This window comes from Chiloscyllium plagiosum, unplaced genomic scaffold (genome assembly GCF_037043375.1).
Source record: "Chiloscyllium plagiosum isolate Xiang-an unplaced genomic scaffold, Cpla_swu_hap1 HiC_scaffold_10, whole genome shotgun sequence".
Classification (NCBI taxonomy): Eukaryota; Metazoa; Chordata; class Chondrichthyes; order Orectolobiformes; family Hemiscylliidae; genus Chiloscyllium; species Chiloscyllium plagiosum.
In genome coordinates this window covers 96,574,671-96,598,600 of record NW_028270148.1, presented here as the reverse complement: position 1 = coordinate 96,598,600, position 23,930 = coordinate 96,574,671, and the positions used below count along the sequence as shown (strand labels likewise).

The 23,930-nt window shown below is 44.0% G+C and overlaps 1 protein-coding gene across 2 annotated transcripts in view; it reads left to right on the top strand.

Annotated features, from left to right (window-relative positions):
* The first annotated feature begins 433 nt into the window (after positions 1-433).
* iyd (iodotyrosine deiodinase) overlaps positions 434-23,930 on the top strand; it is a 31,973-nt gene continuing 8,476 nt past the window's right edge. The window contains exons 1-4 of one of the 2 annotated variants that reach the window (XM_087991567.1): positions 434-787; positions 15,364-15,552; positions 19,080-19,239; positions 21,294-21,447. In XM_087991567.1, coding sequence (XP_087847693.1) covers positions 622-787; positions 15,364-15,552; positions 19,080-19,239; positions 21,294-21,447 — 669 coding nt within the window. In that variant the 5' untranslated portion in view covers positions 434-621. The remainder of the gene's footprint in view (positions 788-15,363; positions 15,553-19,079; positions 19,240-21,293; positions 21,448-23,930) is intronic. The other variant, XM_043696449.2, reaches the window with a different exon arrangement.

Below are 23,930 nucleotides of genomic sequence, written 5' to 3'. Positions count from 1 at the left end.
TGGGTAGTTCCTTCACATTGATTAATATAATAGGCTGGGTGCCCTTCTTAAACTGAGGGAAAACCAGTAAAACTTGAAAAAGACACATGCTGGTTCAATTTGTTTTTTTTGCACACCTCTGGAGTGCTCCAGCATGTCCTGGCCAGTAATTCATTTCCAAGTATTACTTCAAAACGAAACTTTATTTTCTCTCTCGGACTTTATAAAGGGGGTGGGTTCTGCAGAGGCCGGACCAGTGTCTTTGAGAGCTTCAATGGAGCCTCGTCTGCTATTCCTTACGATTTGCAAAATGCGTAAACATGAATAGACTTTGAAATACTATGTTTGGCAAACGATTGGTGTGAACATTCGCCTTGGGTTTGGCACTGCCGACATTTGGGAACATAACCCTACAGCTTTCTTGTGATTGGTGCTTGCAGTGAGATGAAGCTCCTCGATGCTGCCTGAAGTGCTGTGCTCTTCCAGCACCATTGATCCAGAATCTGGTTTCCAGCATCTGCAGTCATTGTTTTCACCCAGTGAGATGAGTCAGCCTAGGTTGCGAAAGAGCGAAGCAGTCCTTCAACTGTTGAAGCCAATGTCCCCAGGAGCGGATTTCCACAGATAGCGCGGCGCCTCACCATGGTCCTCTTCTCTTCTCTGACCCCCGTTATTATTGCACTAATGTGCATTTGTCTGGCTGCTCTGTGGAGCAGTAAGCGAAAAGCAAGGAGAGATCGAAAAGTGGGAACCGAAGACAGAGTTAATTCCAAACCCTGGGCGGATGAAGATTTGCGAGTTGACAAGGGTAAGGTTAAAAACAAACTAGCACTGGGTGTTAATCTGTTCATGAAAATGGCGGTGAAGTTTACTTGAGTAGACAATATTGGAACACTCACTTAAGTCTCTGCTAAATCACAGCCCACCTTAATTCCCTGATTTTGTGCCCATCGATTTTTGGTTTTGAAATGTTTAATTTACTCAAGCTGAACAATCTCTCGCGGAAGAGAGTTCCACATTTCCGCCAACCTTATCCTGAAGAAATATATCCTAACATCATCTCTGAGCAGCCAAACTTTAACTTTTTTAAAAAAAAATCAGGACTACCCCAGCTGAGGAAATGGGGTTAACAGGGTAGATGGAGACAAAACTATCTATTTTCTTAAACATATAAAAATGTTAACTGTAAGGTGCAGCAGGATGGCCCAACGTTTGCGCTGCTGCCTCACAGTGCGAGGGATCTGGGTTTGATTCCACGCTTAGATAACATTCTCCCCGTGTATGTGTGGGTTTACTCCAGTTTGCTCCCACTGCCCAAAGATGTGCAGGTTTGGTGGATTAGCCATGCTAAATTGCCCATCGTGTCCAGGGATGTGCACACTCGGTGGGTCACCCATGGGAACTGCAGGGTTACAGGGATAGGGTAGAGAGGTGAGTCTTGGTGCGATGCTCTGCAGAGGGTCCGTGTGGACCCAATTGGCTGAATGACTTGCTGTAAGGATTCTATGTAATATTTTATGTCCATAAATCTGCACAATATGACCTCATAATTTATTGTTTTCTAGTTCTATAGTACCTGCACTGTACTGTCCCAGAGGTTTCTGACGATTTTGCAAATTGTGTCTGACCAGTGGATCACATAAATGCAAATCAAATTCTGCACTTTTCGTATTACAGCTCCCTCAAGATAAAATTATCTCTTCTGTTTCAGAGGAAATTTACTGTGTTGAAATTTGTCTTTGGCCCTCTATAAAGCAGCACTTGGAACTGTGTCAAGTCCAAAGTGCAGAGTGGATAATTAATTTCTTTCTCTGAGCCCCAGAGCAGTACAAATGCCATGCTGTAGCCAATTTGATTCACTCCATTTGATATCAAGAAACAATTGAAGGCACGGGATACCACAAAGGCTGTGGGCCTTAACAACATTTTGGCAATAATACCTTGTAGGAGCCGGTGATGCACACTGAAAGAAGTAACAATACAACAGAATATTCAGTGAATGATAAGATGCTAAGAAGCTCAGTGGAGCAGAGGGGTCTTGGGTTCCTTTCCATACCTCACTGAAGATGGCAGGACAGATTAATAGGGTAGTGAAGAAGGCTTGCCCATATCAGCTGAGGCATAGGTTATATGAGCAAGGAGATTATGCTGGAGTTGTTATGAAGATGTAAAGGGATACTGTACCTTTAAGAGCTGGCAGAATTACCTGAATAAGGTACAATGTAACCTTTTAGTCCAGCAACTAGAGTAGCTGGTTGCCTGGAGACAAAAACACATTTGAATGCAGCCAATCAGTTTAAATTCTATCCCCAAAAATATTAAACTCCAAACAAGTCTTAATTTAGTATATTGACAATATTAAAAGCCAATGACACAATCTGATGCTTTGTGTGTATAAGACCGGGAAAAACTTGAACATTTGAGGGAGAACTGCCAAGCCACCAACACATGCTGACTGCCCACAGAATAGCTCTTTTAAAGGTACCTTTATTGATCAGTGACCTATGAAACAGAAATCCCTAAGAAGAAGAAAAGAAGACAGAGGGAGATATAAAGAGAAGATTCGACAGCTGGCTGGTTTTGAAATTTGAATTTTTGGTAAATTTTAATCAGGGGTTTTATTGGACTAGTATTGTAGAAGGGGAAGGTAAAAGAAAGGTCAAAGAAAGGAGTTGTGAATAGTTGTTAGTTAATTATCCACTTATACTTTAAGAAATAATGTTGTTAATTTTTACTTTAAATAGAGACCTTTGGGATAGTCTTGGTCTCTCGAATTTTCACAGATTACTGCATGGGATTTGCTGGTTAAAATGAAGCAGGAGGGTTTATCCCATGTCGTAACAGAGTTGTTCAGAGGTTTAGTTAGGTCTCAGCTAGAGCACTGTTGAGGTTCTGGTTACCACACTATAGGAAAGATGTGATTGCACTGGGATATAGAGGAGATTCACCAAGGTGTTGCCTGAGATGGAGCACTTCAGCTTGAAGAGGGGGTTGGTTAAGTTCGGACTTTTGTTTTGGAGCAAAGAATGTTGAGGGGCAGGGCCTGATACAAGTGTAGAAGATTTTGAGGGGCATAGACAGATGGATGTTAAGTAGCTATTCCCTTGCGTTGAAGGGTCAGAAAGTTTAGAGGGGTTTTGAGGAAAATATTTCTCATCCAGTGTTGGTGTTACTGCCAATGTTGGTAGTTGAATCTGGTAACAATCACAACCTGTGTGATTCTTTAATTCTAGCTGTGTCCCTGTTTGAACTGTTACTGTGCAACCGTAATATTGGCATCTACCTGAGCAAATAAGAAAAAAATACCCAGGTACATCATGACCACATAAAGCAGGACAAATCTAATATGGTCAATTACTGTTCTGTCTTTTTTCTCTCGATCGTCAACAAGTTGTTGACAGTGCTTCAGGTGGCACTTACAAAGTAATAACCTGCTCACAAATGCTCAGCTTGTATTCTGCCAAAGGTCATTTGTTCTTGAACTCATTATAGCTTTGGTGCAAACATGGACATAAGAGCTAAACTGGAGGTGCAATGAAAGTTGTGATTACCCTTGAATTAAGGCAGAACTTGATCATGTGTCCTACAGCCCGAGAAAAATGAGTTAATGGTAATCAAGTGGAAACTGTCCAGTGGTGTGAGTCACTTGTTTGTGTTCAGTTCTGGGCATCTCATTTAAAGAAGGATGTTAAAGCCCTGGATAGGGTTCAAAGGAGATTTACTAGAATGATACCAGTAAATTTTGGATAGAAGGAAAGATTAGAGAAATTGGGGTTATTGTCCTTGGAGCAAAGACAGTTAAAAGATGACTTTATTGAGGTGTTCAAAATTATTAACAATTTTGACAGAGTGAAGAAGGATATTTTGTTTCTATTAAGTTGGTATGTTTGTAACCAGGGGTCCCAATTTGAAGGTTGCCAGCAGGAGAACTAGGAGTGAAATGAGGAGAAACTTCTTTCCTCAGAGAATTGTTAGGATTTTGAGTGTGCTGCCTGGGAGAATGATGGAGGCAGATTCCATAGGAGGTTTCAAAAAAGTGCCAGATATATATTTGAAAGTGATGAATTTAGAGGGCTAGAGAGTTAGGGCTGGAGAATGGGACGAGCTGGGTAGCTCTTTAAAGACTTAATGGGCCAAATGGCTTCATTTTCTGCTGTAAAACTCGATGATTCTATGACTAGCACAAAGGAAGATGGTGTGGCTGTTGAAGCTTGTACCTTCAGATATTGCTGCATGAGCTCCTCAAGATAGTATCTTAGGCTCAACCATCTTCAAAGGTCATCAGGTCAGAAGCTATCAGTCCTCTGGAAGAGAAGGAAGTGTTTCTGCTCTACTGTAAAAAAGCATCTCAACCATGGTAGCCAGTTTATTTCACCTCATCTGTTTCTCTGAGCTGTGTTTTTGAATTAATAAGTCAGAGACCTTTCATAACTGTGAAGCAATCAACCTGTGCTTTTTGCAAATAAGTGAAAGCACTGGGAGAAGGACTGTTCTGGTCAACAAAAGAATCATCTCAACTAACCCTGTGGATAGGGACCACTAAACTGCCTTTCCAGCCTTTCACTGCCCATATCACCCATTTTTTTCTCTGTCTATATATGTGTGTAATAGAGCCAGAATAATACAGCATGGAAACAGACCCTTCAGCCCAAACCGGTCCATGCTAACCATGGTACTCACTCAGCTAGTTCCAATTGCTCACATTTGTACCCTATCCCTCTAAACCCTTCCCATTCATGTACCTATCAAAATGTTTTTTTAATTGTTGCTATTGTACCTGCCTTCACCACTTTCTCTGACAGCCCATTCCATATATGCACCACTGTCTGCGTGAAGAAATTATCCTTCAGGTCCTTCTTAAATCCTTCTCCTCTCACTGTAAACCTGCCCTTTAGTTTTCAACCTCCCATCCCTGGGAAAAAGACTATATGCATTCATTCAATCTATGCCCCTCTTGATTTTATATACCTCAATAAGGTCACCCCCTCATTCGGTTACGGTCCAAGGAATAAAGTCCTATCCTGGCCAACCTGTCCCTATAATTCAGGCCTAATAGTCCTGACGACATTCTTGTAAATCTTCTTTGCACTCTTACCAGTTTAACTCTGCCTTTCGTATAACAGGGTAGCCATAACTGCACACAATACTCCAAGTGTGGCCTCACCAATGACTTCTACAACTGTAACTTAACATCTCAACTCCTGTAGTCAATGTCTTGACCGATGAAGGCTAGCATGCTAAATGCCTTTTCACTGCTCTGTCTACGTGTGACGCTGCTTTCAAAGAACTATGTACTTGTACCCCTAGGTCCCTCTGTTCCAAAACAATCCTCAGGACCTTACCATTTACTGTACAAGTCATACTTTGGTTTGACTTTCAAAAATGTAACGCCTCCCACTTATCTGTATTGAATTGCATTTCCCAATCTTCAGCCAAATTCCCCGTCTGATCAATTATCCCTCTATAATATTTGATAACCTTCCTTGCTATCAATGGTACCTCCTAATTCTGTAACATCTGCAAACTTACTAATCATGCCTTGTATATTCACATCCAGATCATTTATGTAAGTAGGAGAAAGTGAGGACTGCAGATGCTGGAGATCAGAGTTGAAAATGTGTTGCTGGAAAAGTGCAGCAGGTCAGGCAGCATCCAAGGAGCAGGAGAATCGACGTTTCGGGCATGAACCCTTCTTCAGGAATGAAGGGCTCATGCCCGAAACGTCGATTCTCCTGCTCCTTGGATGCTGCTTGACCTGCTGCGCTTTTCCAGCAACACATTTTCAGCATTTATGTAAGTAACAAATAACAAAGGTCCCAGCACTGACCCCTGTGGCACACCACTAGTCAGAGGCCTCCAGTCCAAGAAACAGCCGTCAATCTTCAACCATCATCCTCTGCTTCCTATCATTGAGTCAATTTTGAATCCAATTAACTTGCTCTCCCTTGATCCCATGACTAGCCTGCCATGTGGGACCTTGTCAAAAGCCTTACCAAGTCCATGTAGACAACATTAACTGCCCTACCCTCATCTATCATCTTGATGACCTATTCAAAAAACTTTAAAAGATTTGACAGACATGACTTCCCACATACAAATCCATGCTGACTATCCCTAATCAGACCTTGACTGTCCAAATGTTGGTTGATCCTGTCCCTCAGTATTCTCTCCAACAACTTGCCTACCACTGATGTCAGGCTAAATGTCCTGTAGTTCCCTGGCTTGTCTTTGATTAGATTCCCTACAGAGTGGAAACAGGCCCTTCGGCTCAACAAGTCCACATCAACCCTTCGAAGAGTGACCCACACAGATCCATCTCCCTCTGACTAATGCACCTAATACTATGGACAATTTAGCAAGGCCAATCCACCTGACCTGCACAGCTTTGGACTGTGGGAAGAAACCCACACAGACATGGGGAGAATGTGCAAACTCCACACAGATAGTCACTCAGTGAGTTATGCCTCACTGAGGTTGTATGTTGGAAATATTCCCAGAGTCACCACAAAAGTTAAAGATTCTTTTTAAAAATAACATAGAATTCCTCCATTTACCAATCTTTTTAACCCAGGTTGACAGGAGCAGGAGTAAGCCATCTGCCTACTCAAGCCTGCCCCACCATTCAACAAGACCTATAGCTAATCAGTCCCAGTTCTCAATTCCTGCTTCATGCTAGTTCAGTATACCTGTCCACTTCAAAAATCTGTCCACCCCTTCTTCAAATACATTCAGTTATCTAGCAACAGGTTTCTATACTTAACCACAATAACTATTTATTACAAATAAATAGATTCCAACTACAGATAAACAATTATGAACCATTGTGATATAACTATTAGCTAAACCTCGACCGACCCCTAAACCTTCCCAGAATCAGAGGACAGTGGAGAATCATCACAGCAGAATTCTGGGAGACATCACCACAATTATCACAACTGTACAGCAGGTCAGAGCTTTGCTACCCTTCTTAAACAATGGAACAACATTAGCCACCCTCCAGGCTTCCGCAACTTCACCAGTGGCTAAAGATAAACCAAAAATCTCTGCAAGGGCCTCTGCAATTTCTTCCTTAGCCTTCCACAATGTCCGAGGATGGACTTGATCAGGCTCAGGGGATTTATCCACCTTAATGTGCTTTAAGGCTGCAACACCTCCTCTTAGTAACGTATATGTGGTTCAAAACATCTTCACTTGTCACCTTTATTTCCTTAGCTGAAACTTTATTGCTGGAACAGCACAGCAGGTCAGGCAGCATCTAGGGAACAGAAGATTCGACGTTTCGGGCACATGCCCTTCTTCAGGATTCCTGAAGAAGGGCATGTGCCCGAAACGTCGAATCTTCTGTTCCCTAGATGCTGCCTGACCTGCTGTGCTGTTCCAGCAATAAAGTTTCAGCTTTGATTCCTGAAGAAGGGCATGTGCCCGAAACGTCGAATCTTCTGTTCCCTAGATGCTGCCTGACCTGCTGTGCTGTTCCAGCAATAAAGTTTCAGCTTTGATTCCTGAAGAAGGGCATGTGCCCGAAACGTCGAATCTTCTGTTCCCTAGATGCTGCCTGACCTGCTGTGCTGTTCCAGCAATAAAGTTTCAGCTTTGATCTCCAGCGTCTGCAGACCTCACTTTCTCCTCCTTTATTTCCTTAGCATCATGAGGAGAAATATTTATTAACAATCTCCCCCATCTCCTGTGGCTCCAAACATTGACAGCCACGCTGATCTTTAAGGAGACCTATTCTCTCCCTAGCCATTCTATTCCTCTTAATATAGCTATAGAACCTCTTGGGATTATTTTTAACCTTATCTGTCAGGTCCACCTCATACCCTCTTTTAGCTCTTCTGATTTCCCTCTTAAATGTGCTCCTACACTTTTTAAAGTCATCTAGGGATTCTCTTGAGCCCGATAGCTTAAACCCAATATATGCTGCCTTCTTTTTCCTGACCAGAGCCTCAATATCCCTCATCAGCCAGGGATCCCTGAACCTGCCAGCTTTTCCCTTTACCTTAACAGGGACATACTGTCTTGGACTCATGATATCACACTTTTAAAAGCCTCTCATTTGCCAATCGTTCCTTTTACTTTGAACAGACTCACCCAATTGACCTCTGCAGGATCCTGCCTAATGGGTCCAAAGCTGGCCCTGCTCCAGTTTAGTACCTTAACCATGGACCTGTCCTATCCTTATTCAAAACTATGTTAACACTAAGAGACAAAGTTAAAAATCTCACAATGCCAAGTTATACACTGAGGGACAGGATCAACCAACATTTGGACAGTCAAGGTCTGATTAGGGATAGTCAGCATGGATTTATTTGGAAGTGCAAGCTTTTGGAGTACTGCTCCTTCGTCAAGTAACTAGGTTGACTAGCTACCTGATGAAGGAGCAGCTCTCCGAAAGCTTGTACATCCAAATCAACCTGTTGGACTATAACCTGGTGTTGTGTGATGTTTAACTTTGCTCACCCCAGTCCAACACTGGCATATGTCCAAAACTAAGAGAGTTATGGTCACTGGACCCAAAGTGCTCTCCGACTGACACTTCAGTCACTTGGAAAAAGTGAGGACTGTAGATCCTGGAGATTTGAGTCAAAGAGTGTAGTGCTGGTCAGGCAGCATCTGAGGAGCAGGAGAATCGACGTTTCGGGCATAAGCCCTTCATCAGGAATGAGGCTTGTGGGCCAAGGGGATTGAGAGATAAATGGGAAAGGGTTGAGTGGGGTTGGGGGGAAGGTAGCTGGGAATGCGATAGGTAGATGAAGGTGGGAGTGAAAGTGATAGGTGGGAGAGGAGGGTGGAGCAGATAGGTGGGAAGGAAGATGGACAGGTAGGACCGTTTAAGAGGGCGGTGCCAAGCAAGAGGGTCTGTCCTCCCTTTACTGTGCCTCTGGCATCCCTGAATAGTAAACTTGCTCTCGGTGGCGAATGTACTTTCCCTTGACTTCCAGATGGCCCGTCTCTTATTCAGAGTCCCTAGTTTAAACACTCCCGGGTAATACAAGCAAATCTCCCCGCAAGGATATTGATACCTCCTCCAGATCAAGTGTAATCCGTCCCTCTTGTACAGGTCATCTCTCCCCCAGAAGAGATCCTAATGATCCAAGAAAAGAAAATCCTCTCACCTACACCGTCTCCTCAGCCATGCATTCATCTGGCTTAGCTTTCTATTTCTATCCTCACTGCTGGGTGGCACTGGAAGTAATCCAGAGATTTTTTTTAATATTTCAAAAATATACTTTATTCATATATATTTAATCTATACAATTGGACATGTCATCATTCTGTAAACATTCCATTTCTTTGCGTATCGAAACAGGGTAATCATTCCTATTCACAGGTTGGTGCGATTACATTGAGCTGAGGCGCCAGCGGAGCCCAAATGACTGCGTGGGCCCACTGTTCTTCTTAGGCAGGCAGATGTTAGATGGTGGTCTTTCCCCACCGCGCCTTGGCGGCAGCTGCCCCAAGCTTCAGCGCGTCCCTCAACACGTAGTCCTGGACCTTGGAATGTGCCAGTCTGCAACACTCAGTCGGGGTCAACTCCTTCAGCTGGAAGATCAACAGGTTTCGGACCACCCAGAGAGGGTCCTTCACCGAGTTGATGATCCTCCAGGCACAGTTGATGTTCGTCTCGGTGTGCGTCCCGGGGTACAGGCCATAGAGCACGGAGTCCCGCGTCACGGCGCTGCTCGGGACGAACCTCGACAAACACCACTGCATTCCTCTCCAGACTTCCTCTGCATAGGCACATTCCAGAAGGAGGTGTGTGACAGTCTCGTCCCCCCCGCAGCGGCTTCGAGGGCAGCGTGCGGTGCGGCAGAGAGTCCGGGCGTGCATAAAGGATCTCACAGGCAGAGCCCTTCTCACCACCAGCCAAGCCATGTCTTGGTGCTTGTTGGAAAGTTCTGGCGATGAGGCATTCTGCCAAATGGCTTTGACAGTCTGCTCAGGGAACCGCTCGACAGGATCTGCCCTCTCCTGGTTTTCCCGAAGGGTCTCAAGGACACTACGTGCTGACCACTTCCTGATGGACTTGTGGTCAAAGGTGTTTTTCTTCATAAATTTCTCCACGAAGGACAGGTGGTACGGAACGGTCCAACCACTCGGAGCGTTCCGCGGCTGCGAGGCCAGGCCCATCCTTCGCAACACCGGGGACAGGTAGAACCTCAGTACGTAGTGACACTTGGTGTTTGCGTACCGGGGATCCACGCACAGCTTGATGCAGCCACACACAAAGGTGGCCATCAGGGTGAGGGTTGCATTGGGTGTGTTTTTTACCCCCATTGCACCAGTCTTTGTACATTACATCTCTTCGGACCCGGTCCATCTTTGATCTCCACACGAAGTGGAAGATGGCCCGGATGACTGCGGCGGCACAGGTTCTGGGGATAGGCCAAACCTGTGCCACGTATAACAATACTGAGAGTACCTCACACCTGATGACCAGGTTTTTACCTGCGATGGAGAGCGACCGTTGCTCCCATCTGCCCAGTTTCTGTCTCACCTTCCTGATCCGCTCCTCCCAGGTCTTGGCGCACGCCCCAGCTCCCCCCGAACCAAATACCCAGCACCTTCAGGTGGTCAGTCCTGACGGTGAAGGGGATAGAGGATTGGTCGGCCCAGTTCCCGAAGAGCATGGCTTCGCTCTTGCCTCGGTTTACCTTGGCCCCCGAGGCCCGTTCGAACTGGTCACAGATGCACATGAGTCTGTGCACAGACAGCGTATCCGAGCAGAAAACGGCGACGTCATCCATGTACAGGGAGGCCTTAACCTGCAGAGCCCCGCTGCCAGGAATAGTCACCCCTCTCAGGCTCGCATCCTTCCTGATGGACTCGGCAAATGGCTCTATGCAACACACAAACAAGGCAGGAGAGAGAGGGCAGCCCTGCCTGACTCCAGATCTGACTGGGAAGCTATCTGATTCCCACCCATTGATTGAGACTGCACTGACAATGTTGGTGTAGAGCAGTCTGATCCAATTAGCGATTCCCTCCCCGAAGCCCATTTTGGAGAGGACATCCCTCATATATGTATGCGATATCCTGTCAAAGGCTTTCTCCTGGTCCAGGCTGATGAGGCAGGTGTCCACCCCCCTGTCCTGCACGTAGGCAATCGTATCTCTGAGGATTGGCCTTGCTAAATTGTCCATAGTATTAGGTGCATTAGTCAGAGGGAGATGGATCTGTGTGGGTTACTCTTCGAAGGGTTGATGTGGACTTGTTGGGCCACTCTTCCACTCTGTAGGGAATCTAATCAAATAACATAAGTAACTCTTCTTCTATTCGAATAGTTTCATGATAATTTAAACGTTAGCCTAAGAGGGTAGTTGGGTGCCATTATTTAATGTTGTACCATTGACAGGACAGCATTACTGAGGCATTGCGTCATCCCTAGTTTGACCTCTGGCATGAGAGGTGTGTAAAGTATCGAGAACCGGATTCAATTCCCGCCTCAGGCGACTGACTGTGTGGAGTTTGCACGTTCTCCCCGTGTCTGCGTGGGTTTCCTCCGGGTGCTCCGGTTTCCTCCCACAATCCAAAAGATGTGCAGGTCAGGTGAATTGGCCATGCTAAATTGCCCGTAGTGTTCGGTAAGGGGTAAATGTAGGAGTATGGGTGGGTTGCGCTTCGGCGGGGCGGTGTGGACTTGTTGGGCCGAAGGGCCTGTTTCCACACTGTAAGTAATCTAATCTAATCTAAAACCAGTGCTATGTTCAAAAGTGATACAGGGCAGCAATGGGATATCAATATCGATTTTGCCGCAGAGAAGAAAAAGTTGTGTGAGAGAAACCACATACTTTCACTGTTCTTAGATGTGGAATGTAAGAAAATGCCTGTTACTGTTATCTCAGTGAATTATCAACCGACCTTTAACACTATAAAAAGATAATTCACTAATTCGGCTGTCAGTGTGCACCTTTGGCAACTGATATCAAGACCAGAACTAGGCTTGAAATGTTTATGTACAAATAGATAAAAAGCACAGCATAAAAACAGACCATTTGGCTCAATGGTTGTTCATGCTCTGTACAAGCCTCCGCTTAGCCCTCTTCATCCAAAGTTATTACTGTAACCTCTATTTCCTTTGTTTTCATATGTCCATTTAGATTCACCTTAAATGCTTCATTCTCAACAAATTACTCTTTGTGATACTGAGGTTCACATTTTAGCCATTGCCTGAATAAAGATGTTTCTGCTGAATTCCCTGTTGAATTTATTGGCCACGGCATTATATTTGATCCCTAATCTTCATCTCCCAATCTAAAGTGATTATATCAACCAGGACATTGACCACATTTAAAAGGCAGAGTCTGGTAACTATTGTTTAACATTAGTTTTATTCAGATTGATTCTGGAATTGAGAGATTGGACCCATCAAGAAAAGCTGAACTGACTGAGGTTTTTATCTACAGAAGAGTGAAGTCTGATGCATTAAGCTGATAGAGGTCTTTAAGGTTATGAAACCAATTGATTGGATGAATATAGGCTGATTTGTGCCAATATTTAGTTTCATTCTAGCCTCCTCTGACCCTATTCTGACCCTATTATCTTGCTTTTCTATTCCTTTGTCTCTCACTGACTTTTCTAGCTTACACTGAAGGTATTATTTTACTCAACTCTTCCATTTATTAGTGCAGTCCACATTCTAATCGTTCTGTAAGCTACTCATTGATGCTTTCAAAGGATTTTTCTCCCAATGTTCAGTTCACTGCTTGGCTTCTTGATATTGACTTTGACAAATTGCTTAGGCTTGGCAAAGACAGTTCTTTTCAGACTTACCTCCATTCACCCATAGACCCTTCAATGTGAAGGACACTCCATTCAATGAATGGTTGCTGCTTGACATTGTGAGCACTTATTCCACCAGCGTTTGGAAACACTTCTTAGTGCATTGGTGGTCATTCATGTAGAATCACAGAATAATGCAGCACAAAAGCAGCCATTTGACCCATTGTACCTGTGCTGGCTCTCTAGAAGAGCTATCCAATTAGTTACACAGCTCTGCTTTCTCCTTGTAGCCCTATAAACAAACTCCCTTCAAGTATCCAAGTTTGTTTGGAATGATACCATTGAATCTGCTTCCTCCATCCATTTCAATCAGTGTAACCCAGTTTACAACAACTCACTGTAAAATAATTTCCAGGGTTTTCCAGGCCCTTTTCAGGTTAGGCTGGGAGATAAAAATCACTGGCAAAATGGTGTGGGAAAGTGTGAGGGTGTGCCTGATGTCTTCTAAATCTCCAGTGTTACCACTTGACCAGCCCAGTCATTACAGTCTGTCTCCCTGACCCCCACCATTCCCCAAATCAACTTACCTTTCTTCAAGGGCATCTGGGTGATGGACACATTATTTTACTATAGTTACAGCCTTGGCAATGGCCACTCTGATTAAGATGGTAGCTCTTGGGTGTTTGGTGCTATCTTTCACTGGTGGCTCCAGGGGCATTTGGCAGTATAGCTCCATTGGTCCCACTGCCTGTCTGAAGTGGGGTCACCAGCCACCTCCAGCTCCAGGGCCTGTGGTGTCTCCACAGAATTTTAATTCCATGTTTCAGCACATCCCCTCTCATTGTTTTCCCAATTGCCTTAAGTATATGTCCTCTGGTTACTGATTCTATATCACTGGAATAATTTCTCCTTATTTATGATGTTGAAACCATTCATAAGTTTGAACATTCCTTATTAAAACTCACCTTTGCATTAAATAGAACATTCCCAGTTTCGCTGTATATCTAAAATTGCTTATCACTGGTACCACTCGAATACATGTCTTTTTCACTCTTTTCCAAAGCTTAGACCTAGGGGTCACAGTCTAAGAATAACAGGTAAGCCATTCAGAACCAGGATGAGGAAGAATCTCTTCACGCAGAAAACTGCGAACTTGTGGAGTTCTCTACCACGGGAAGCTGTTGGGACTAGTTTATTAGATATGTTCAAGAGGGAGCTGGATATGAGCCTTGCAGCTAAAGGGATCAAGGGGTATGGAGAGAAAGCAGGCATGGAATACTGAAATCGCATAATCAGTTATGATCATACTGAATAGCAGTGCAGGCTGGAAGGGCTGAATGGCCCATTCCTGCATCTGTTTTCTATATTTGACTAACCTAATTACACTAGGCATTGTGTGATTCATCAAATTACATAAGGAGTTGCTAGTGTGATTGAGCTGATTGTAGTAGTCATTGTTTGAAATTGCAACTTCAATTACTAGGAGGAAAATTCCTTTTAGCTGTTTTGCACCTGAAACATAGGTAGTGAGATGGGGAAGGGACCCTACAATTGACTTGCAACACCTACCTGATGCCACAGAATGTGGTATCATGCACTGATTTTGAGTGATTGATGCACAATCCATGCATAAATGGGCAGAACAAGCATCCCGTACATCCACCAAAGTACTGAAGTTTATTGTGGGTCCAGCTCATCCCCATCCCTTGGTACAAGCTGCCTTGCAGCATTTTATTGACAGGCTCATTAGGAGAGCATGGTCAGACCACCTCTTTCTCAACTTTTACAGAAGAAAATGTCATTGGACACATTTCAGAAGCAGTGAGTTTCAAATTATTCATGAGCTACCTGTCACTGTGCACATCCTGAGGATGGAAGCTTTGCTCTTCCCTTCCCATTACTGAAGGATGTAACTGTGGGCCAGGTCAGTGCTGGAGCTGACCAGGCTTTGAATGATAAACTCCACCAAGGTGCCTGTTTGTTTTTTGTAAGTAATTGTTTCTATTTAAAAGTGGTCTGACACTAGTTTCTTTTGGTGTCTCAGACTGGAATTGGGCCTGTGTAAACTGACCCCTTCACTGAAACTGCCCGAAATAGGTGACAATCAGGTCCCTCTTTCACTATTTGATTGAAAACAGTTAATTACTGAGGCCCTAGGGATTACATCTTGGGGCTCATTTGAGTTTGAAAAGAGCTGGTGTGGAACTATTTTTTTAAAACAGAGGCTGAGCTAATGATCAGACAGCTAATTTAACAAGTTTGGGTGGATTTTGACTCTGCATGATAATACAAATCACGTGACAACAAGTCCTCAGCATGTTTTGGCTTTTGTGACATAGCAGTAGTGTTCCTGCCTCTGAGACAGAAGGTCTGAGTTCAAGTCCCACATGCTCCAGAAGTGTGTAATAACATCTCTGAACAGACTCATTATTTTACTGAGTGATTCAGTCTGTCACACCCACGATGACAGACAACATGAGGTCTGCTAACTGGAGTAGCAGTGATGTAACCTTAAGTACCCGCTTGGCCAAAACGTCCATGGATATTTTGTGCCGTCAGCTTTAATTCAGAATTTTTGTTTTTTGCATCCCTCACTGAATGTTTAGTTCTATGTGGTTCCGTGTAATGCACCAAATTTCACTCTGATCCTTCCATTTCCAGCTGAGAGTTTTCTTAATGATGAACCTGAGGTGCAGCATATTCCATATTCATCACAGCGTTATTCAGAGGATGAAATGATCCGCAGAGCCAATGAGTTTTACCAACTGATGAATGCACGAAGGAGTGTCCGCTTTATCAGTGAGGAAGCAGTGCCCAGGGAGGTGATTGACAGCGTCATTAGGACAGCAGGTATGACCAGTTACAGCTCTGACAAAACAAGAAGCTGGAAATTCAACAGCATTCCACAGCAGCGAGTTTTAAATGATTAGATTAGATTAGATTACATTACAGTGTGGAAACAGGCCCTTCGGCCCAACAAGTCCACACCGACCCGCCGAAGCGCAACCCACCCATTCCCCTACATTTACCCCTTTACCTAACACTACGGGCAATTTAGCATGGCCAATTCACCTGACCTGCACATCTTTGGATTGTAGGAGGAAACCAGAGCACCCGGAGGAAACCCACGCAGACACGGGGAGAATGTGCAAACTCCACACAGTCAGTCGCCTGAGGCGGGAATTGAACCCGGGTCTCTGGCGCTGTGAGGCAGCAGTGCTAACCACTGTGCCACCGTGCCGCCCACAATGCCGCCCACAATTAATTGGCTACCTGTCATTGTTGGACATCCCGAGGATGTAAGGTTCACTTCCCCTTCACTTCCTACTACAAATCGTGTGGCCTTCCTCTATTCTTCTTCCTTCTCACCTTCTTTCCTTCATTCTTCCTGGCTATTGCTACTTTCTGTCTCTCCTGCCTCTTAGCTTTCTATCCTATCCTTCCATCCTGTTTCCTGCCTTCTTTCCTTTCCTAGCTACCTCTCTCTCCATCCTTTTCCCCCGATATCTGGCCTCAACCCACTTCAATCCTTTTCTGTCCGTCCTTTCTTTTTCACTCTTTACCTCTCTGTTTTCTCACCTGACTTCTTCCTTTCTGCTTTTCTTTCTTACATCTTTCTTTCCTTTCTTTCTTTCTTTCTCTCTCGCTCTTTCTCTCTCAACCCCCCCCACTTCCTTCATTGCTCTTGCCCCCCTTCATTCCTTTACCTCCCACTTCTTTCTTCTATCCCTCTGCCCTTCCTTCCTTTCTGTCCTCTTTCCCTCTTTCCACATTCCCTTCTTTTCCATGGTCTCGTTCCCTTCCTGTTCCTCAACTGTTGGGACTTGCATGTTCACTCTCTTACATGCTGAATTTAAAATGAAGTGCACTGCTATTCTGAGAATTCACTGGCTGCAACATTGCTCAGACTTTTTCCTATCTTGTTGGTACTACCCTTCTGGAAGTGCCATGTAAAATAAACTTCCATTCAAATTACACCAGCAAAGAGTGAACAGATCAGGGAATTTTACAATCACTCTAATGTGGTTGAAAGACAGGCTGTGGATCACCTTACTCTCAGGGTTAGGTTGGAAGTTGGCTGGACAATCTCTGTAGATTAGACCTTGTCTGTTATTAGGCAAAAAAAACCCTGCAGGTGCTGGACTCCAAGGTAGACAAGCTGGAGACTGGGAGGTCACAGCAAGCCAGGCAGCATCAGGAGGTGGAGAAGTTGATATTTTGGGTGTAACCCTTCTTCAGGACTGGGGGTGGGTGTAAGGAGACCTGCAACTCCCCTTACACCCAACCCCAATCCTGAAGTCGGGTCATACCCGAAACATCGACTTCTCCACCTCCTGATGCTGCCCAGCTTGCTGTGTTCTCCCAGCCTTCTGCTGATCTACCTTGTCTGTTAGTCGGCCATTTGCAGATCAACAGGGAAAAATGAGACGCTTTGAGGGAAAATATCAGTTTTTGTTTTCAAAGTGTCGAGTGCCAGCAAGTATCTATGCAATGATCGATTTATTTCTCAGTTCAACATGAATCCAAACAAACGTTACAGAAACCCCAAAAATGCTTTACAGCCAATTAAATGTTTTTGAAATGTTACGACTGTCGGAAACACAGCAGCCAATTTGGTCAAGGTTCCATTAACAGCTGTGGGGGTGCTGTATTAACAGTGTTGGTTGAGTGATGCAGATTGGCTAGGACAGCGGGAGAACTCTCCTGCTTTTCTTCAAAGTATCACCTGCATATCTTTTTTTGTCTACCTGAGAGAACAGACAGAACTTCAAATTAATATCTCTTCTGAAAGGTTTGCGTCTTACATGGCTGCACTAATGTCATCCTGGACAGTGTACTCCAGTTTCTGAACAGGGTCTCTGATCCACATTTGTGGCTCAGAGGTGAGTATATCAGTATGGATCTACAGGAGACTGGTTTATCTTGATCCTTTAAACATCAAGGGAATTCAAGGCCTTGTGAAGACTGGACAGGGACAGTAGCCTCTCCACGGAATATAAACATTTTTGGCAAATATAGTTTTAAGAGATTGATTTACCTCAGGCTTGCTGTAGTACTCCAGCGAAGCAAAGCTCAAGCTTAAAGAACCCTCCAGCCTTCTGGACTCTATCAAGTTCAATAACTTTAGAGCTTGAGCCCTCCCAAGTCCTTACCCCGACATTCACACACCAGGCCTTGTTATCACATACTATTACACATAACCCATTGTTAGCCACTAACAGCGTCCATTAATAGGTATGCATCCTTCTAGCCCAATCATTGTCCACTTCTTTGTCTGTCCAACTGTTCTTCTCCATCTGTGGGCACTATAGCCACCTACTGTTTTACACCTTACTCTCTCCCTCCATCCTGTCTTCTTCATATAAACTAACATTTTCATAGCTACCATCAACTCTGAGGAAGGCTTCCTTGACCTGAAAAATTAACTCTGAATACTCTGCACAGATGCTGCCAGACCTATTAAGCTTTTCCAGCAACTTCAGTTTTTGTTGCGAGTAAATTGTAATTGTTTCCAGGGGAGCTCCTGATTTACAGGAAACAGCTAGAGAATCATTCTGATAGTTGGGGAGAATGCTACAGTGCCTGAATTGGTGACAATATTTATTGTAGACATTGTACAGAAGAACCTTATTGTCGGTAGAAGGGCTGAAACCTTAGATACTTGATTTCATAGAATCATAGAATGCCTACAGTATGGAAGCAGGCCATTCGGCCCATGAAGTCCACATACTCCCCCCAAAAGAGCATCCCACTAGACCCATCCCTCCACTCTATCTCTTTAACCCTGCATTTCCCATGGCTAATCCGCCTAGGCTGCACATCCCTGGACACTATGGGCATTTTAGCATAGCCAGTTCCCTTAACCTGCACATCTTTGGACTGTGGTAGGAACCCCCCCCCCCCCCCCCCCCCCCCCCCCGGGGTACCTGGAGGAAACCCACGCAGACATTGGGAGAATGTGCAAACTCTACACAGATAGTAGCCCGAAGCTGGAATCAAGCCCATGTTCCTGGTGCTGTGAGGCAGCATTGCTAACCACTGAGTCACCGTGCCGCCCCAACTTGATTAAAGTACCTGCCAAAAGAGATTTTTTTTTCCCATAGTGAATCATTCTGGCAAATAAACTGCCCTGAAAGGATGATGTAAGCATAATCACGAATATCTTTGAAAGCAGAATTAGATACACACTTGAAAAGGAGACATTTGTAAGCTGTGAAGAAAATGCAGGGAAGTGAGATTGTTCCGATGGCTTTAAAGAGCTGCCACAGCTACAGTTGGCCAAATGATGGCTTCCTGTGCTGTAATAGTCCGTGACAGTACGTTGACATGGTTAACAATGGCCTCATTAAATCAGACAATTTCCTGCTTTCTTAAAGGTACTGCTCCAAGTGGAGCACATACAGAGCCCTGGACCTTTGTAGTTGTACAAGACCCAGAAACAAAACATCAAATTCGTGAAATCATTGAGGAGGAAGAAGAGGTTAACTATAAGAAGAGGATGGGGAAGAAATGGGTCTCTGACTTAAAACAAATGAGGTATGTCCAATCGCATGATGAGATCCGTTCAATAATTGATTGGAATATGGATTAGTGGTACTAGAAGAGCACAGCAGTTCAGGCAGCATCCAAGGCACAGCGAAATCGATGTTTCGGGCAAAAGCCTTGATTGGAATATGTTCAGTTAAGTGACCCAACAGAAAGATGGCACACCCACAAGTGCAGAATTTCCTCCGTGTTGGTTTACAATTTGCGTTCAGATCGCTGAAATAATATTTCAACCCACACTCTTCTAATTTGGAGGCATTGAGTTGGGCCAATACTGTCCATTGTCCCTTCAAGGATACCACTAATGGCATCCAAACAGATGGTCTGATTAAACTAGAACATGCTTAAAGTGTTGAAACAACAGAATCCAAATGTCACCTTACTGATTATTGCTGGTTGACACAGTGTAGTATCCATTGGTCATGGATATCCCTGCCCTGAGTACACTGCTGGTACTGCATGCTTCCATTTAGTGCCATTCACAACCCTGCAGAAAAGAGTCAGGCAACCAGAGCTACACAGTCCCCCTCATGACTGGATCCATAGTTCCACATCTTGACCAAATTGAGGAGCAGATCCATGAAAAGACTTTACTTGCCTCCCCTTCCCAAAACTCGTGCCCAAAGGAGCGTGGACCTGATGTACCAGCAGGAATTGAGGAGATTCCCCCTGCACTAATTGAATAGAGATTTCCACACTTCACATTTTGAGCACATGTCGAAAAGCGATTACCTTTACCTCTGAGGCTGGGGTGGCAGCGAGATCTAGTGGAAATGTGGCTTTGATACCATGACACTTAAATAAATCCCCTAAACCTTCAGTTAAAGTCAATAAAATTAGTTGTGAATTGATCATTCAGAAATCCTCAAGTAAATGAGTGAAGAAGCTGGGTTGGTGGTGGGAGTGGAAGATATTTCTTTATACACAATCTGGGAATGGTCATCTTGAAAATGTGGTATAAACAAATTTTTAAAAAGGCATACTTGAATGAATAAATTTGCATGGTTGTGGGGAAAGATCAGGGGAAATGTAGAAATAATAGGATAAATTTCAAAGAGACCAAACAAACAAGATGTATTGAATGATTACTTTCTGTGCTGTTTGGTTCTGATAGCACAGGAACAGCTTTCTAAAAATGTCACAACTATCTGGTAAACTGACATAAAATAGTTTAAAATTTCGACAGATTATTTTCAATACACTCGTGAGATGTGGGTCATTGGCTGGCTCAGTGTTTATTGTCCTTGAGAAAGTGGTGATGAGCTGCTTTCTTGAACTCTGCAGTCCATGTGCTGTAGGTAAACTCTCAATGTTGTCAGGGAGGGAAATCCAGGATTTTGATCCAGTGACAGCGAAGGACCGGCAATATATTTCCCAGTCAGGACTGTGAGTGGATTTGAGAGAAATTTGAGGGGTAGTGTTCCCATGCATCTGTTGCCCTTTTTGGTGTTAGTGGGTTTGGGGGATGTTGTCTGAGGATCTTCTTGTGAATTTCTGCAGTGCATCTTGTAGATGGCACACACTGCTGCTATTGAGTGTCAATGGTGCAGGGAGTGGATGCTTATGAATGTGGTGCCAGTCAGGTGGGCTGGTCTCAAGTCTTTTGAGTGTCATTGGAGCTGTACTCATCCACATAAGTGGGAAGTATTCCATCACACTTCTGACTTGTGCCTTGTTAATGGTGAACAGGTTTGGGGAAGTCAAGAGATACGTTGGTGCAGAATTCCTGGTCCCTGACCTACTCTTGTACCCACAAATGAGTCACCGTGTGGTGAGTCCAGTTCAGTTTCTGGTCAAAGGTAAAGCCCAGAATATTGATTCAATGATTGTAATGCAATCAGATTTCAAGGAACTCTTAAGAATTGTAAAGTTTTGAGGTTTGCAGTCTTTTCGTACTGTTTGATTTTGTTTGCGGTTACTGATTAGAAGAATCTCTCCTGTATAAATAAAATTAAGTCTAAGCCCTCAGGCGTATATGTCATGGTACTGTCAATGCTTGTGACTGAAGCTATATAAGGTACATATTACTGTTCTCCTTTTTGTAGGACACACTGGATTAAACCCTACCTTGACACTGCACCCTATCTCATCCTTGTATTTAAACAAATTTATGGAATCCTACCCACTGGCAAGAAGACCCATTATTACAATGAGATCAGTGTTTCAATTTCCTGTGGTATTCTCCTGGCAGCTCTGCAGGTAATCCTGATAATGTAACATACTATGGTTGAAGTGAATAGGTTCGACAGAATTAATTATTATTTTTACAGACTCTCCTCCCAATGCAATCGCGACTGCTACCTCTAAGCAGCTGATATATCTCACAGGGAACATGAACTTGTTTAAAGTGTGACTGCAGATATGAGAAAAATTGGAGAACGTTAGAGTTAATAGATGCCACTTCCCAGTGTAAACCAAGTCAGAAGTGCTAGCAATCTCCTTTGGAAATAATTCCCAAAACTCATCCTGCAAATTGCAAATTGTAACCTCAACTTGAGCATACTCATCCCAGTCAGCCCTACAAACTTTTCCTCACTAATATTCAAAGATTTGTGCCAAACCTGTTCTGCAGACCAGTTAAGCAACAGCCTCACATTGTCATACTGATTGAATCGAGTAGAACCAGTATTCTAGACTCTTTTAGCATAATCCTTGGATTTGTCCTGATCCAGAGCAAGACAGATCCACCAGGGGCATTGGCATGCTACACACAGTCGCTTGGGAGTTGTCCTGGGAATCCTTAATACTGACTATAGACCCATTGAAATCTCATGGCCTCATGTAAAACACGGGCAAAAATAAGTCCTGCTGATTGTTACCAACACCCTCCATCAATATGAAGAATCATTACTCCTCCATGTTGAATATTACATGGAAGATGTATGCATACTAATCAAGGCATATAATCTACTCTGGGTGGAGAACTTTGATGTCTTTCACCAAGACTGGCTCCATTGGCATGACCAGTATTGACCAAGCTGGATGAGTTTTGAAGTGTATAACTACCAGACTGGACCCATGGCAGGTGGTAAAAGAAAGAACGAAAGGAAGCCCCTTCTTGACCCCATCTTCACTAATCCATCTGTTGCTGATCCATGACAATATTGATAGGAGAGTGACCACCACAAAGTCCTTGTGCAGATCAAATATCAGCTCACATTAAGGATGCCTACCCTCATGTTGGGTGGTATTTCAATTATGTTAAATGGGATAGTTTCAGAGTAAACCTAGCAGTTCAAACACTGGGCACTCAATCAACTCCAGGGGCCATTAGCAGCTACAGCAGAATAGTAGCTAACCACAGTCTGTAACCTTGTGTTCCAGCATATCCTTAACTCTACCATTGTCACCAAACTGGGGGATAAACCAAGGTTCAGCGAGTGCTGTGGAAGAGCTTTTCAAGAGAGGTCAAACCAAAAATAAGATGTCAGCCTGGTCAAAGTAAAGACAGGACTGCTCGCAATCTAGGTAGAGGAAGCAGCATGCGATTGATGGACATATTTAAAGAAATCCTCTCAACTGATGGGTCAGATCAAAGCTGTATAGTTATGCTACCCATACACACATCCCCCCTGTAAATGTCAAAACAGCCTTGGTTCAAGTATACATGAAAGAGCTGAACTCCAGAGGTGAGAGTGACTACCCTTAACATCAAGGCGCCAGTGTGACATCAAAGAACTCTGGCAAAGATAAAGTCCAATGAATCAAGGAAAATTCTTCATTGATTGCAAGCAAGTCTAGAACAAATTAAGATGGTGGTTGGTATTAGAGGTCAATCATCTTTGGCCCAGAACTTTCTTCAGGAATCCCTAGGCCTAGCCATCTTCAGCTGCTTCCTCAAGAACCTTCTCTCCATCATAAGTGGAATGGCCCCTACTGCTTGCACAGTTTTCCATGCCTTTTACAACACCTCATACTGGAGCAGTCTGTGGCCATTTGTAGCAAGACCTGGACAATTGGTGATGTGTGCCAGTTGCACACATTCCAGACAATCTTATTGCCCATGAATGCAAGTGAGCTGTCTCTAGAAGTGTCACTGTCCATGCGGAGTGCACCCACAGTGACGTCAGGGAAGGAACTCCAGCTTTTTGAACCAGCAACAATGAGGGAACTTGTAGTTCCAGGTCAAGGTGATACGTGACTTGGAGGGAAACCTGTACCATGCACCTGCTACCCTTGTCTTTCTAGATGGCAGAGGTTGTGGGTTTCATAGGTAGAGTTATGAATTCACATATCACGGAAACAGAACTTTCAATTCAACCAGTTCATGCTGACTATAATCCCAAACTAAACTAGTCCTACCTGCCTGCACTTGGCCCATATCCCTCTAAATATTTCTTATTCATGTACTTCCCTAAGTGTCTTTTAAACATTGTAAATGTGTCCGCAACCCACTTCCTCTAGAAATTCATTCCACTATGAACCACTCTCTGTGTAAAAAGCAATTGCGCCTCATGTCTTTTTAAAAAATCTTTCTCCTCTTACCTTAAAATATTACCCCCTTATCTTGAAATTCCCTACCCTAGGGAAAAGACACCTGCCATTCACCTTATCTTTACCCTGCATGATTTTGTAAACCTCAAAGGTCACCCCTTAACCTCCTCCGCTCTAGTGAAGCAAGTTCCAGCCTAGCCAGACTCTCCTTATAAGTCATTCCCTCCATTCCCAGCAACATTCTGCTA